Source organism: Eleutherodactylus coqui, chromosome 1 (genome assembly GCF_035609145.1).
Source record: "Eleutherodactylus coqui strain aEleCoq1 chromosome 1, aEleCoq1.hap1, whole genome shotgun sequence".
Classification (NCBI taxonomy): domain Eukaryota; kingdom Metazoa; phylum Chordata; class Amphibia; order Anura; family Eleutherodactylidae; genus Eleutherodactylus; species Eleutherodactylus coqui.
The window spans coordinates 238,842,538-238,860,046 of NC_089837.1; the positions used below are offsets into that span (position 1 = coordinate 238,842,538).

At 42.8% G+C, this 17,509-nt stretch overlaps 2 protein-coding genes across 2 annotated transcripts in view; both read left to right on the plus strand.

The window, feature by feature from the left end:
* CCN6 (cellular communication network factor 6) overlaps positions 1-16,941 on the plus strand; it is a 30,296-nt gene extending 13,355 nt beyond the window's left edge. The window contains exons 3-5 of the mRNA XM_066607110.1: positions 1,410-1,652; positions 7,789-7,982; positions 14,833-16,941. Of these exons, the coding sequence (XP_066463207.1) occupies positions 1,410-1,652; positions 7,789-7,982; positions 14,833-15,114 (719 nt within the window). The 3' untranslated portion in view covers positions 15,115-16,941. The remainder of the gene's footprint in view (positions 1-1,409; positions 1,653-7,788; positions 7,983-14,832) is intronic.
* LOC136580236 (nephrocan-like) overlaps positions 15,991-17,509 on the plus strand; it is a 30,085-nt gene continuing 28,566 nt past the window's right edge. Inside the window, 1 exon segment of the mRNA XM_066580663.1 lies at positions 15,991-16,051. Within this exon segment, the coding sequence (XP_066436760.1) occupies positions 15,991-16,051 (61 nt within the window).

The following is a 17,509-nucleotide window of genomic DNA, read 5'->3' on the forward strand; positions in this document are numbered from 1 at the left end:
GCAAGCGCGTCTAAAGAAGCAAGAAGACCCCAAAATTAGACGGAACCATGGCGACGAGGACGCTAGCAACGGAGCAGGTAAGTGAATAACTTCTGTATGGCTCATATTTAATGCACGATGTATATTACAAAGGGCATTAATATGGCCATACAGAAGTGTATAACCCCACTTGCTGCCGCGAGACAACCCCTTTAAAGCACACATGTAAATAAACTATATTTACATGAACTGGCGCTGTATATATACCAAGATTTATTTATTTTATTTTAACCCCTGCCTCTCCATCTAAGTCACACACTTGTTTATAATTCCTGTGAGTGCAAAGAGATTTTCTCCTCATCTTTGTTTTTTATTACCCATTTTCTTTAAAATTTGGGTCTTCTTGCTGCTCTCTGTGACCGCGGATGTCCTGTGGGACGTGGGAAATTATATACAGAACCTACCATGACTGCGGGCACTGGCGGGTCAGCCTCCTTGAGGGCCCCCCCGCTTGCGCCAAGGAAGTCCCCCATATATATATATATAAATATATATACACACACCACACACATATGTGTATATATATATGTGTATATATATATATATATATATATATATATATATATATATATATATATATATATATATATATATATATATATATATATATATATTTTTTTTTTTTTTTTTTTTTTTTTACATACATACATACATACACACACACACACACACTGAAGAGTTGTGTTTTGCAATGGAATGACCTGAAGTTGGCTTTGCCTGCAAGTCATCCCAGAAATATTAATGGATTGAAACACATTAGCAGGGATGAATTGTCCAAACTTTGTGCAAATTGTATTTGCAGCAACAGGAAACATTTAGTTGAGGTGATTGCTTCTAAAGGGGGATCTATAAGATATTAAATTGAACAGTACATCTGTTTTTGTATTTAGTTTAGTTAGCTTGTGCTTGTCTAAAATTGTGACTTCGATAACAATCAAACCAGATCTAATTAGTGATCAATGCAGAAATCCAGGTAATTCTAAAGGGTTCATGTATTTCTACTTGCATCTGTAACTTCTTTGATAAAGGATTGCTTACTTTACAAGTATGACAGAAATCTTTTAATTCACTTTTGGAAAATCATGCATTTATTAGCCACATCTTTCTTGTAGCTGCCCATTTTGGCACTGTTCAAACAGACTACTGCCAAACGGCTTGCCAACTTCAACTAATTTCTGAATACATTACACAATGATGTGTGAAGGAAGACTTTATTATACCTACAAACATATAAATAGGGTAGTGTCAGATAGCTAGCTGCTCTTTCTTTATATAAAGAAAGGGGAACATTTAACAAACTGCACATGTACGTTATTATAGGTTATTTATTACCACACATCTGTAGTGAAATGTTTTTCTAAAATTTGCAGATATATTTGCTGTTGGATGTGAACTTAATGGGGTACTTTATCAAAATGGCCAGACTTTCCAGCCCAGTCCCTTTTATACGTGTTTGTGTATCAGTGACACAATTGGATGTACCCCTACACCTAATTCCAAACAATCTGATAGCCGTTGTACAGATGCTACAGGACTCATAAAAAAGCAGTCTAATCTAACAAACTGTGCTTTGAAGAAGAACTCCGCTATGGCAGACTACAAACTCATACCAGGTATGATCGATCGATCTATCTATCTGTCTGTGAATATTTACTGCCTAACAATATCATGTATGTTTGTTGAGATTACGAGGGGCTTGTAGTTCGATGTTGATGCCAGACTAACATTTAGGTTGCATACATTACAGACTGTTTTTGAAATATCTATGACATCACATTTCTTTTTAATAGTAGCATATATTTTTCCATCCGTCTACAAAATACAGCTGGAAATATTCTTCTTGCATCTGCCAAAACCACATTTGCCCATCCAGCTGCCAATGCTTATGTATGGCAATGAACTAATTATTTTGCCTGACTCAAGGCTCTGGTTGGCTGGCTGGCCACTAGAATACATTAGCAAAATTGTATATTAGACTTAAGATTTTCACAAAATTAAGAAAAGAATAGGTATAATGATTCAATCATAGTAGTACATTATATGATTTGGCGAATATTCATATTAGCAGGTTGGGTGTAATAGCAAATCAGGCAAAATCATTGGCTTGTCTCTTGTATGCTGTACATAACTTTAGAAATATGCTTAAAATCAGAGGAGTATTTTGAAGCTTCTGGGTCCCAATGCAAAATCCGTTACAGGGCCCCCAATTATAATGCTTTATTCAAAGCAATGGGATCCCAAAGCCAGTTTATGGGAAAAAATTTGTCCCCAAAATCCCAAATCTGACAATTTGAATATCTCCCTGAATCAACAATTCTTCTAAATTAAGCTAGCGACTACAACATGTCATATTATTACACTCGAGAAAGGCATCCATGCCCCTCCTAAACTCTTAGTGAATTTGCCATCACCACATCCTCAGGCAGAGAGTTCCATAGTCTCACTTCTCTTACAGTAAAGAACCCCTTTCTATGTTGGTGTAGAAACCTTATTTCCTCTAGACGTAGAGTGCGCCTCCTTTTTACAGTCACAGTCCTGCATATAAATAGATGGTGGGAGGGATGGGAGAGATCTCTGTATTAATGAAGAAGCAACTAGTGAGCGACTTCTTGCTCAGCGTGAACAGGCAGTCATTTATCTTTGAATGGCTGCCTATTCACAGTGAAAGGAGGGAGGCGGCCAGAAGAGATCGCTAGCACTGAACGACTATTGCTTTTGTGTGCAAGCACGGGAGCGATAAGTCTTGGGATGAATGTCGGTGCTCGTACACCCAACAGTCATTCCTTGTAAAGAAACCCTTAGACAGCCTTAAGAAGTCTGGCCCGTTGTTTCCAAGTGTAAGACATTGTTCTAATATATATTATCCCCACTTTACACTTCATCTATAAGTAGGCTATAATTTATGGGCAATTCAATGTAGTACTAAATAAAAGCTACTACATGCACCTGTAATTGTCATTACGCAACGACATAATCAAACAGAAAATTGGGAAAGTGCATTTTCTATAACTATGATTATGTATATGTTGTAATTAAACGCTTTGGCAAATATCAGCTTTTGCATTATTTCCTGTTGGCATGGCCAAATGCTTTTCTACATATACGATAATATAACATGCCTTTGTGTATTGCAGATATATATGGCTTCTAACCTACTACCTGCTCTGGCAGCTTTACACCAGTGCCTACCTTTCAGGTACCCAATAGATCTGCCCAAAATACATCACACACTATATCTTAGTTTGAATATGTTTTTTAGCAGCTATTTTTTTTAATCTTAGTTGCAATTTTAGGCCTTGGTCAGAAGAGCATTTTTTCCATGCATGAATAGATGCGAAAAAAGATCGCTTCTAAAAGCTTCTATAGGGTTCCTATAGCAGTGTTCACATGAACGATTTTTAAACGTGCAAAATACTCACACCTGCTAAAGATAGGACATGTGAGTGAAACTCGCATCTAAGGTCTGTGGAGTACACAGAGATAGGACCTGACCCATCTTTGAAGCATGCTTTCCATAGACTTCTATGGGAGCTGGAAAACACCTCTGATCGTGTGAAGAGCTACTTCAAGTAGCTGGAATTCACCAGTTCGCGTGATTTTTTTCCACATGCGAGGGGTGATCTTTTTGCGCGCCTATTTGTGCGCGGGAAAACATTTTGTCTGACCGAGTCCTTAAAGGTTTTCACACCAGCTCATTCTGTATTTAAAATGTTATAGAAGCTGGTGTGCATTAAATATATTCACATATTGTTTAAGAGGTAGTAATAAAATATGAAGCCAACATAGCAAACATAATAAAGTACATTTTGTTCACAGTGAGTACAGAAAAATAGCTGGGCTGTAATGTGCTGAAATGTGACATCTCCCAGTGGTATCCTGAAGAGATTTTAATTTAAGGGGTTGTCCAGTTACTGGTGGACTCTGCTTCAATAGGACCCTTCATATTAAAATAATAAAGGGAACTATACTTACCCTGCATGGTGACTGGGATCCATTGCTGCAGCATCAACACTCATTCTCCTGGCATCCAAACTCACATCCTGAGTTCCATGTTGCCAGGAGTTCAGGACACTGCAGCCTGTCATTGGCTGGAGCAGTCACCTGATTTCCTGTGATATCATATGTCACATCAATTACTGGGACCACAGTGGAGCTGCAGCGCCAGACCCCAGAGGACAGAGGACAGAAAAGGGTAAGTATAGTTCACTTTATTATTTTAATACAGGGGGTGCTGTTGAAGAGGGGTTTCCAGTAATAGAAAAATCCCTTTAATATTTGCATTCATATTCTGATTTTTGTGAATATGTTAAGAATAGTAGGTCCTAGAGAACTAAAACTTCGGTAAATCAGGTGCTTTAGAACGTTGTAGACTATGTGACAAAGTTAGTGGAGATTGGTCCAGTCGTTTCCCATTGTGTTTGTATTTTGATTTTTTCTGATTTTGTCTAGAATGGCAAGTCTTAGAGAGCTGAAACCCAGTCTAAATTTACCAAAAAGCTTGATTTACCTATGTGGCAAATTTGGTACCGAAAATTGTCCAGTCGTTTGACTATTGCATTTCTATTCCAATTAAAAGCAGGCTGCGCTCAATGGGAACAATGGAAACGAACATATAACAGACACAGCATCCTAATGACTCTTCTACGTTTTTCGACATTTTACACTGCACCCTCATTAGGATGCTGTGTCTTTTATATGTACATTTCCATTGTACCCATTGAGCGCGGCCTACTTTTCTCTGTTTTTTTCTTAACATACTTCCTGGAACACCTCCTGGGTCTTCTGGTGTCTCTGGCTGATTGCTCTCCATATACACTTGTGGATTTTGGGTGCATCTGGAGCCTTATAATATTCCTTTCATCATTTGGAGCACTGCCCCTCATTTTTCTGATTTCTATTCTAATTGTTACTTCTGATTTTTTGCAAATATGTTGAAAATGTAGGTCCTAGAGAACTGAACTTCTGTCTAAAATCTTTGGAAGTGCCTCATTTACCTCTGGAGCAGATTGTTCTTCATGCATAGCCAAGCGACTGGACCAGACAAAAGAAAATTCCTTTTTTTAATCAAACTACCTCTGATTACTTGTCCATCTGTGAGTGAGTTACATGCTCCGCCCCTGATCACATGACGGTGACACCATGAAAGGTCCTTCATCCTGAGTCAATGAGTTACATGCTCCGTCCCCTGATTACATGACGGTGAAATCATCACAGGTCCTATTTAATTGCAACTGAGGTTACCCCCCACACATATTAACATCTTCATCAACACTTCTGCCCTAATCACCAATCAGGTTGCTGGAATTGTGAATCAGCCAACCCAAACAACCAATCATGCTGCTGGAATTGTGAATCAGAACCAATCAGGTTGCTGGAATTGCTGAATAGGGCAGAAGTGTTGATAAAGATGTTAATATGCGTCCCCCATGGCCTCAGTTGCTATGGAATAGGATCTGTGATGATGTCACCATCATGTGATCAGGGGTGGAATATGTAACTCACTCACTCCAGAGGTTCAGGGGCAGAGTATGATGGTGCTTCATCCGAAGTGAGTGAGTTACGTGCTCAGACCATGATCACTTGACAGTGACATCATCACATGTCCTATGCCAACTGCAGCTGTGTGGGGCTTGTAGGGGATGCATAACTCACTCACTCAGGATGACCGCTAGATGAAGGATCTGTGATGATGTCACCGTCATGGGATAAGGGGCAGAGTATCTAACTCACTCACTGCAGATGATCAGGGGCGGAGCAAGAGTGAATTACATGCTCCGCCACTGATCCCATGACTGACATCATCAAAAGTCCTTCATCCCAAGTGAGTGAGTTACATACTCCGCCCCTGATCACATGACGGTGATGGCATCAAATGTCCTGTAAGCACACGGCTGCTGTCTGGCTATGGGTTGGTTAGTATTCCATGGCAATTGAGGCCACGGAAGTTTGTAGAGGATGGAATACTAACGAACACCAACAGCAGCAGTGTGTTTACAAAACCTGTCATGATGTTACAGTCATGTGATCAGTCACCTGTGTGGGACTGGTCTGGGGTCACATGACAAGTGGGGGATCAGTGTGAGCAGGACTCTACTGTGCTGTTTTTTATCCCTGCTGTATGAAGAATGTATGTTGCAGAGCTATATGTGACATACATGTAGCAGTACTGTGTGACGTGTATGTAGCAGTGCTGTGTGATGTACATGTTGCAGTGCTGTGTGATGTACATGTTGCAGTGCTGTGTGTGTGTGATGTGTATGTAGCAGAGCTGTGTGGCGCATTGCACCACCAAAAACACTGGTACTATATAATTTCCTAATATATATATATATAAGACTATACTGCATCAGTATGTCATCATGCTCAATTCTTTAGTTTGGCTCTTGTCACTCTGCTGACTCCAGGTACCAAGTGCAAAGGTGTTCTTGAGGATACATTTTTGGGATAAATACAGTAGGTAGACACCAAGGTTTGATAAAACTCAAGTTGTTGAAGGCAATGGGACATACTTCAATCCCTGAATAAAATCGGGCAGTGTAGCCCAGAAGAAGAAGACATAGGCAAATCAAGTTATAAGGCAGACCATCAGCAACAATCAAACAAATACAGTGGAAAAAGACAAAACAATAGAATAAGATCACCGCAAGTCAAGAGGTTAGAGAACCAAAGTCTCAAAAAGAAAAGGGGAATCAAGAAAGATGCTATCAAGTCATTTCTTACTTGCTATGTTTGGCTGATAGGTGTGTATTGCCTCGAATCTACAATAGCTCTGTTCCTGGAGTTTACAGAGGACCCGTCACCTGTCCTGACAGGTCTGTTTTAGTAAATACTTCATCCACAAATAACAAAACTTCTGGAGCACCTTTTCTTATAACTCTGTGTTGCACTGTTCCTCTATTATTCCCCTTAGAAACTTATGAATTAATTGACAACTGGATGTTATCATTCCCCTTGACAAAGGGCCATGTCCCTGCACTGTCTGATACTGGAAGCACTGATTGGACCGTGTATGCTGGGACACCCTAACTTGTAACACTCAGTTGTCAATTTATTCATTCATTTCTAAAGATAATAACAGATGAAAGGTACAAAGCAGAGTAATAAGAAAAGATACTCAAGGAATTGTTATATTATAAGGAGTACAAGTATTTACTAACACGTCAGTATAATGACACCTCCTCTTTAAAGGAGATCAATCACCAATATTTTTTACTAATTAAAACCACCTAATAATACAGTAAAACATTTTTTTTGTAATCTATTTTTATTTTCTGATTGTACATTTCACCAAAGTGTCAGTCAGCTGTGAGGCTCAGTGGCCAGGGTGAAAAGTGCAATATTTCAGGATGGTTTTTCTACAGAGCTAGTGGTAAGGACAATAAATATGTTCAGTTCATAGTCTGTGATAACTGTAGGTTTACTTTGTTTATGGGGAAAACATTGTATTAAATATTGTAAGTGTTAACTTACAAAGGCACTTTTACAAAAATGTTACTGTAGATATCCACAAAGAAAAGGTAATTTCAATGCTTTGCATTTATTGTATAAGCGCTGTTAATGTTGATGCACTAGAGTTTGCATGCGCAAATTAACTATTCATCCTACTTGGCATTTCAATGCAATCATTTGTAATATTCTTTCTTATTAACCACTGAACTGAGATAGTCCATCAATTCCGTATATTCATTATCATCTTATGTGGATCATATAATGCATTTCAATCTGTAATAACCATATTCTATATTTCAGTGTACAAGATTTTACCACTTGTTTGGAAAAGAAAATGTCTAGTGCAGGCAACAGCGTGGAGTCCATGTTCTAAAACGTGTGGAATGGGCATATCTATCCGGGTTACCAATGAGAACAGCAAATGTGAAATGAGAAAGGACAGACGACTCTGCTTCCTCAGGCCATGTAACACAACTCTTCTAAGTAATGTAAAGGTACTCCAGTATGGCTTTCTGTGACCTATATATATATAAAAATATATATGCAATTTCCTCAAATTGTAACTCCCTTCAGGATTGTCAGAGGCATTAAGTCAGTTTGTGTTACTGATGCTCCCCTTCCACAATTACTAAAGCTTGCCATATACGTAACTATTACTTCCAACTGTCCAAACAATAACATGATCGTTAAGTATATGTTACTGAAAATGAGCAGTTTTGTCTCATGAAAATCTGCAACATTGGTTAGAATTCTAAGGCTGCTTTCACATCTGCACTGGAACCTCTTTTCAGAGGTTTCGTCATAGAACCATCAGGAAATACTGGAAAAAGTAGTCCTGCATGCAGGACTTTTTTCATTCTGTAAAATACTAGTGAGCTGCACAGATCCCATCATAGTCAGTGGGGTCCATTCCGCGCTGCTCGTTTCCGTCATAAGATGATCCGTTAGGCTAGGGGATTCCCCTCTCCTGCTCCCCAAACGGAACAGAAAAACAGAACCCCTGATGCATATGTTAAAGCAGCCTTATTCATGCTTCACAATCTGTCTGTCATTTGTAGTATTTGTAATATTGTACAGCCATACAGTGGCTATGTTTTTCATAGGCTCCAAATTGTAACATGGTTTATCTGCAGTCCTGTAAAATCACTAGATGTTGTCAGTACTGGTGTATTATGTCGCCAATGGAAGAAAGGGGTGCTAACTAGAGATGAGCGAACGTACTCGTCCGAGCTTGATGCTCGGGCGAATATTAGGGTGTTCGGGATGCTCGTTACTCTTAACGAGTACCACGCGGTGTTCGGGTTACTTTCACTTTCATCTCTGAGACGTTAGCGCGCTTTTCTGGCCAATAGAAAGACAGGGAAGGCATTACAACTTCCGCCTGCAACGTTCAAGCCCTATACCACCCCCCTGCAGTGAGTGGCTGGCGAGATTAGGTGTCACCCGAGTATTGAAATCTTCCCCTCCCGCGGCTCGCTGCGGATGCATTCTGACATTAGTTCAGGGAAAGTGCTATCGTGTTGGAGCTGCTATAGGGAGAGTGTTAGGAGTTATTATAGGCTTCAAGAACCCCAACGGTCCTTCTAAAGGCCATAAATCTTCTCTATATGCGCTCAATGGGGCCGGCGGCAGCAGCGTCGACCCCATTGAGAACATATAGAAGACAAATCCTTCTTTTCTGCCACAACTGTAACAGCTGTGACAGAGAAGAACGATGTTTGCCCATTGAATTCAATGGAGCGGCAATACAGCCGCTCCATTGAAAGCAATGGGCTGCCGGCGTGCGCGGGGTGAATTGTCGGGAAGGGGTTAAATATATAACCCCTTCCCTGCAATTCATCCAGAAATGTGTAAAAATAAAAATATATACCGGCGTATAAGGCGACGGGGCGTATAAGACGACCCCCCAACTGTCACCTTATACGCCGGTAATACAGTGGAGCAAAGAATAAAAAGCATTACTCACTTCTTCAGACGATCTGCGCCACTCCTGCAGGCTGTCACTCCCTCCTGGTGTTTGCAGGCTCTTGCTCCCTCCTGGTTCCCGGCAGACTATTGCTTTCTCTACGAAAGGCTTTAAATCCCTGCCTCCAGAAACACATGTGCTTTCAGCCAATCACAGCCAATGACAATGATGTCATTGAATGGCTGTGATTGGCTGTGGTTCTGGAGGCGGGGATTTCAAGCCTTTCGTAGAGAAAGCAATAGTCTGCCGGGAACCAGGAGGGAGCAAGAGCCTGCAAACACCAGGAGGGAGTGACAGCCTGCAGGAGCGGCGCAGATCGTCTGAAGAAGTGAGTAATGCTTTTTATTCTTTGCTCCACTGTATTACCGGCGTATAAGGTGACAGTTGGGGGGTCGTCTTATACGCCCCGTCGCCTTATACGCCGGTATATATTTTTATTTTTACACATTTCTGGATGAATTGCAGGGAAGGGGTTATATATTTAACCCCTTCCCGACAATTCACCCCGCGCACGCCGGCAGCCCATTGCTTTCAATGGAGCGGCTGTATTGCCGCTCCATTGAATTCAATGGGCAAACATTGTTCTTCTCTGCTACAGCTGTTACAGCTATGGCAGAGGAGAACGATCTTTACGCTGACAGTGCGGGGGGGGCCCACTCTTGCCGCTATTGTGGCTTAATAGTGGGACCTGGGAACTTGAGATGCAGCCCACCATGTAGCCCCTCGCTTGCCCTATCCGTCACTGTGTCGTTCCCATCACTTTGTAGAATTGCCCAGATTTTCACACATGAAAACCTTAGCGAGCATCGGCGAAATACAAAAATGCTCCGGTCGCCCATTGACTTCAATGGGGTTCGTTACTCGAAACGAACCCTCGAGCATCGCGGGAATTTCGTTCCGAGTAACGAGCACCCGAGCATTTTGGTGCTCGCTCATCTCTAGTGCTAACACAATACAGCTGTCAAAAGTAGCAACTAACGCCCCCAGCTGCTGATTGGCTGGGGACATGTTAAATCTCCATGAGCAGTGCCGATGCTGGGAGCTACCAGCTAGAGCCACAGGCAGAGCCGCCGCCAGGAGCACAGCTATGTCTCTCTGAAAACAGGCAGAGGGCAGCGGACGACGACAGCGGCCATTGCCGTTCTGAAACGGCAGAAGCACAGCGGGAGGCAGCGACGGGCAGTGGCGGCATGAAGACAGGTTGTGGTGGCAGCAGGAGCAATGCCAGCAGTAGCACGACAGAGCCGCTGGCCGCGTCAGAAGCACGACAGAGCCGCGGGTCGCTGTGGCTGCTGCAGAGGGCGCTGGCCGTGGCTCCAGCAGGAGGAGACCCAGCATCAGTAGAGGCACAGCTCGTAAGCAGCAGCGTCTATATAGAATTTTGCCTGCACCTGGAAGATTAGGGTAAGGGATTATTTTCCTGTTAGGCTTACGTTTTATGTAAGCCTATCACGAAAACAAAACCTTACCCTAAAACTCTGGGTGCAGGCAAAAAAATATGCCGATGCTGCTGCTAGTAGCCTTCTGAAATCTGCCAATTGGGAGCTAGGGATGTGACAGGGGCATTCCTCCTGTCAAACCCCTAGCTTTCGGCGGCGTCAGGGTACACCAGTACCGACGTTGTCTTCAATAAAAAAATTTCTGCATTACATCTGTGCACAGTATAAGGGCTCACTGACACGAGTGTTTGTTTCCCGTGTAAAATGCACAGTACACAGCACATGTACATGCATATTTGCTTTGCATGTTAAATCTTCATAGCGTATGTTGCAAGTGTGTAATTGCAACAAAATAGTGCAAATCAGAAAGATCGAAAAATACCTCTACAGCGCCATTTATTGGATGGCAGCATTCCTTCAATTCAAAGTGACCTTAACAGGTTCTCAATGATTGGGAATAATAGGATGCAACACGATATGACATGCTGCATTTTTTTCACACATGTACTATGCGCGTGAAGAAAAACACAGCTGTGAGTGGCGCAATAGAAATCAATGGGTTTATAGCAGCGCATACCACACAGGCAACAGGCCCGTGTGAGTGAGCCCTAAGGAACATCACTTTGTTTAATCCCTTTGTGACGAAGCCTGTTTGCTCCTTAGTGATGGAGCCAAATTTTGGAAATCTGATGTGTCACTTTAACATAGAATAACTCTGTAAAGATTTTGCATATACAAGCGATTTAGACACAGATTTTTTGCCACATATTGTACTTCATTTAGGTGGTAAAAATAGACTGATAGAATTTGTGTATATTTATTAAAAGCGCCAAAATTGGGAAAATTTTGAAAAAAAAATTTCATTTTTTTACATTTTCAATTGCAATATCTTAAATATGTGCAAACATACATATTTCCATCTGTTTACTTTATTCTAGATGCACATTTGAAAAACTTTCATTTTTTAACCATTTAGGAGACGTACAAATTTAACATTGATTATAATTAGAGATGAGCGAACACGTTCGGCCCCGCCCCTTTTTCGCCCGAACACCGAACTTTGCGAACACCTCGGTGTTCGGGCGAAAAAGTTCGGGGGCCGCCGTGGCAGCGCGGGGGGGTGCGGCGGGGAGCGGGGGGGAGAGGGAGAGAGAGAGGCCTCCCCCCTGTTCCCTGCTACTGCCGCCCGCGCCGCCGCGCATCTCCCCGCCCCCCGGCGGCACCCGGACACTTACGCGCGAACACTCCAGTGTTCGCTAAAGCCGGTGTCCGGGTGCGGATGTGTCCGTTACGGACACGTTCGCTCATCTCTAATTATAATATTATTTTGAGGAACACTTTGTTTTTCTACAACAAGCCGAAATTGCAAAGGCTCAAAGGTGTCAGAATGATAGACAGCACCACAAATGACCTCATTTTAAAAACTACAAGGCAGGTTTTTTTTCTGTAGTGCACATGAAAAATGAGGATTTACAACCCAAAATAGATCCCCCTGTTTGTCTTGTGTTCAGAAACATACCCATTGTGGCCCTAATCTTCTGTCTGTATGCACAGTGGAACCCAAACCGAAAGGAGCAGCCAGTGGCTTTCAGATCAGACATTTAGCTTGAAGGCATTGTAGGCCCCATAGCACACCTGTAGAGTCCCTGAGCAGCCGAAACGATGGAGAACCTGCACAGATGACCACATTTTGAAAACTATACCCCTTAATGAATTCCTCTAGAGGTGTACTGCGTATTTTTTCCCACCATTTTTGAATGACTCTAAGCAAAGCAGAAAAAATTACGATGTTCATCTTTTTGGCAAAATTGTGTCATTTTAAAAAAAGGTTTTTTTGTACCGCATACATATGAAAGATTTTCACCCCAAAATGGATAGCCCTCTGTGCCCCGTGTTCAGAAACAAACATTGTAGCCCTAATCTACTTATAGGACACATGGCTTTCAGGGAAAAAATAAATTCCAGGCCCAACTGCTCACATGTGCGGAAAAAGAAATTGACTCCCTAAAAATAATTCCCCTCCACCCCCTTTTTATCATTCCCCAAATCTTAGATAAAAGTAATAGTGTAAACTGTGTGGTATTTCCGAAGACAGGGGTAATTACGGAGGCCTGGTTGGGATGGGCACATGGGGCAATAAAACCGGGTATCCCTTCTCCTCCCATGCTTTTTTGGGGAGGTATTTCTTGACCTCAGTGTCAGGAATGGGGTGTAAAAAGTGGTCCTCTGCAAGGCTTCAGAAGCTTGAGGTGCGGCGGTCTCACACAGAAGGTGCTCAACAAGCTGCTCCTGAAACTGCAAAGAGATGAGCGTTACCAGGCACTTCTTGTAAATTACGTATTACAGGTAGCGATCTGAATAACGCCGGGCTCACACAGCCGTATGTGGAATCTGCTTGTGGAGGCCAGCAGCAGATCCCAGCTGTGAGCCTTGCCGTGGCCCTGCGTACGGCCACGTAATGTACTGCGCATAACTGCCTACTCACACAAGGAGTAATACGCAGTACATATTTTTTTGTTTGTGCTTCCCGCGCCATCGCTTAGCGATGACGTGGGTACCTGCAGCCTGTAGACAATGTAGTTGCGTATGGCCTGCGGGTATATCTGTGACCATGGAACACAATAGGCTCTTTGTTGTGGATGTCCGTGGTAAAGTAGAACATGCTGCGTTCTGTTTTCTGCAAGTGGATTACGTAATTACAACCCCCAGAATGTGTAATTCCTATCTGGTTGTGCGAGACCGGCCTAAGGTAGATCGCTACCTTTTTATCATGTGACCGGTGACTGCTCAACGAGGCCACCGGTCACTGCTCCAGGCTCTTGGTGACCTTTGGTAGCCGGGAGCAAGGAGATTTTAAATTTCCCAGGCTCCCCGGCTGCTGCGCATGTACCTGGCATTTTGCCGACAGGCGCATGCACAGAAGCCGGGTACGGTCTGTGGAGAAGGATCGCGTGGGGGCTCAAATACGAAGGCCTTTGGTAAGAAGTTCCATCTCCTCTCACGGATCGCATCGGCGAGTGGAGAAGAAACTTAATTTTTTTTTAACTTTTATGTGATCACCATTATCCGTGTCACCACTGTCCCCCATGAGATCTCTATACTTAAGCTTTTTATTTTAACTCTGGATAACAGTAATCATGTGAACAGGAACTGCATACAGCAGTCCCCAGTCATATCTCTGTGCACTAGGCTATTTTTGACAGGCGGGTGCAGGGAGATTTTGAATTTCCTGGACTCTCTGGCCTTCTGCGCATGCGAAGAAGCCCGCGGTCTGGACCTGCCTCCCAGTTAACAAGCCCAGAGTCAGGAGGTTTCAAATTTCCTGGGGTTCTCAGCCTTCTGTGCATGCGGCTGATGTAATGACGCTTGGCACGCATGTGCAGAAGACTGGTGTCAGGTCCTGGAAGACTACATCACCGCGGGACATCGCAGAAGATGGGGGTAAGTATGCTCAGCTGCCCTCATGGATCTGATCCATGAGGGCAGCTGAATCTTTAATTTTATTTAACTTTTTATTGACTTTAATGCGATCAGCGTTATCTATTGGATAGCGCCTATCGCATTGCCGAGGGAAGGGGGGGCTCCCGCCTGCCCCCCATGATCTCCGGGAAACGACAGCATGGAGCTGTCACGTCCTTAGCCTGCGTACCTTTAATCCTCAGAGGATGCATGTTTTTACATCCCTGACGATTAAAGCCCACTTAGCTAGGATGTAAAAAGGCAATGGGGCCGTCGCTAAGGGGTTAAAATATACACATATGCAGTTTATATGTTTATAATATAATATAATATAATATATATATATATATATATATATATATATATATATACACATACACACACATACATACATATACACACACACACACACACACACACACAAATGCTTGTGATGCTACCAACAGTGATTGAACTATATACTTTTGTGTCATTTTATAGATTCCTAAAGGAAAAAACTGTCAGCCTACTTTCCAAGACTCCCAACCTGTTAAGCTGTCTCTATCGGAGTGCTCTACAGTGCGAAGCTACCGGCCCATATATTGTGGGGTGTGCACAGATCAAAGATGCTGCATCCCCAACAAATCGAAAATGATAACTATCCATTTCCAATGTCCCAATGAGGGATCATTCTCTTGGAAAATGATGTGGATCACGTCCTGTGTTTGTCAAAAAACCTGTATTGACCCTGGAGATATATTTGCTCATCTTAAAGTTTTGTGAGCATCAATCTGTCAGCTTGATTTCAGTCAGTAAATGCTACAGACAGATGTGCCGCCCCATGTGTAGTGTAACAGAAATTAGGACACAAATGTATGATGCGAGCACAGCCCATGTAAAGAGCTCAGTCATCTGGCATGGTCTGGTTCCGTATTTGCATTTTATCAGCCCTTAAATCAGCCATGGATTGTAAATTCTGAACATATAACTAGTGGTAAAATAAAAGAGCAGTCTAAAGCTGGGTCAGTATATGTTGATGAGATACTGCAGTATTTCTCCAATTTTGGTGAATAGCTCTGCTTTGTAACCTGTTGTCCACTTATGTGTGTATGTATAATGGACGAGAATACAACCTACAATGTCCACTGTCTCTAATGATTGGATAGCACGTGAACAGGTGCATGCAGCCATCTGAATTCAGCCTTTAAAGGTGTTCTGTCACTTATGACATTGATGGCATATATGTTATGCCATCAATGTCCACTTGGAGGGGTATTATCCGCACTCTGGCCAGGCATTTTTATGTAAAACAGTTCTGGGGGGACTGTGTAATGTAAAAGCACCTTTTGCTGCTCGCTTCACTCTTCATCTGCAGCATCTGTAGGTATTCTTCAACACCACTGCAGTGGTGTACAGCACACTCTTTGGGGCACTTCACCCCAGGATTCCAGCTGCCTTATGATCTGTATGGCTTCTGATGGTGCAGCCATCGGTGGCTCTATTCTGTATGGAGCAGTGTGCAGCGCTACCCTCTTTTACCTGCTCTGTACTTAATTCATGTGCATGTACCCTGCTATTGGTCAGCAATCTGCTCCTGAAAGCTGAGTACAAAAAGCGCCTGGTAGATCCTACTGAGCAAGTCTGAACTGTAACGCTAGAATGTCTACAGGTCCAATCCAGAGCAACCTGGAAATAAACACCTCTCAAGTGCCAGGAGAAGGTAATGGCTTTTAGAGCTACAGTCACAAAATCCAAAGCAAAACCACACTGCAAACTTTAACATTTGATTAGCATTCATTTGACAGCAGCTTTGCGTAACTGGAATACCTCTTTAAGGAATGGCGACACAAGGCAGATTTTCCACAGCGGAATTTCGACCGCTTATTGGGACCTGAAGGCGTGAATTGGAAGCCTGAAGCTGGGGCCTGGGGTTGTAGGGTTGAAGCCTTAGATCAAGGCCTAAGGGTGTAGGGTGGAGACTCAAAGCAAGGGCCGGAGCGCAGAGGCCTGAAACTGGGGCCTAAGGGAGTAGGATTTAGGCTTTAATCCATGGACTGAGTGTGTAAGGTAGAAGTCTGAGCCAGAGCCTGCGAGCAGAGGGTGGAGGGCTGAAGCCGGGACCTGAGGGTGCAGGGAGGAATAACTGTTAGCTGAATGAGAGTGCTTGGCCTACTGGTATCTAAGGGTGCTCATATGCCTTAGCAGCAGAATATCTCATATTCCATTAGATGGTTAGCTTGTGGCAGCAGATTTTTTTTCGTATATTAGTTTGTAAGCTCTTAGAAGCAGGTTGTATATGTTCATTTCTGTACAGCATTAGCTCTCCTGAGTCTATAATTACATTAACATATATGGTAATATGCGTCAGGACAGATTAGACCCAATCGCCACATTTGGGGTCAAGAAGGAATTTTTTGCCTCCTAAGGTAGAACTCTCCCGTTTTTTTGTTGCCTTCCTCTGGATCTTTGGGTCTTGTGGCTCTCATCTTAGGACATTGGTGGACTGGTCAGAAGGAGTAGCAAGGTCTATGGTCTCCACCGGTCCTAACCTGAGAGTTAATGAGGCCATTGTGTTATTTATTGAAGGGCCGGTAATATTTAATTACAATGTTGCTTATTGCTATTCTAATAAAAGAGAATTCTATCCATATACATTGCGGTGTTTGTCTTTTGTCTGAATTTCTCCTTACACAGCAACCATGACAGTGATCGCTGCTATGCAATATTCATAAGTAGAGTTATCCTACATATAATAAAAAGGGTATTATCTCCCAGACACAGTGACACCTGCCGCAGGACAGGAACTATAGGGACTCCGTATAGACAGCAGAGAACATATAACTCCACCTATAGTGAGGTCATAATGTCAGCTCTTATTCCCCCTTATAAGTGCTATGGGGTTCAGTCTCTGATGGGGCTACCAAAGTTGTCTGTGACCTCAAGTCTACACACAGATAAAGGCTGAAGACTGTGACAAGACGAACAACTGAGTACCGAAGACACAGGGGGTTTGAATAAAAATAGGACATAGACTAAGGAGGTGTCATTCACAGGGGTGCAAAAGGTAGCCATGGTGACCCGATAAAACATGGAAGGAAGTACCACTCAGCAATGACCGGTACCAGCAAATGGCAGCCGACATTTATTAAGGATGCCTTTACAGGAAACAATTATCATT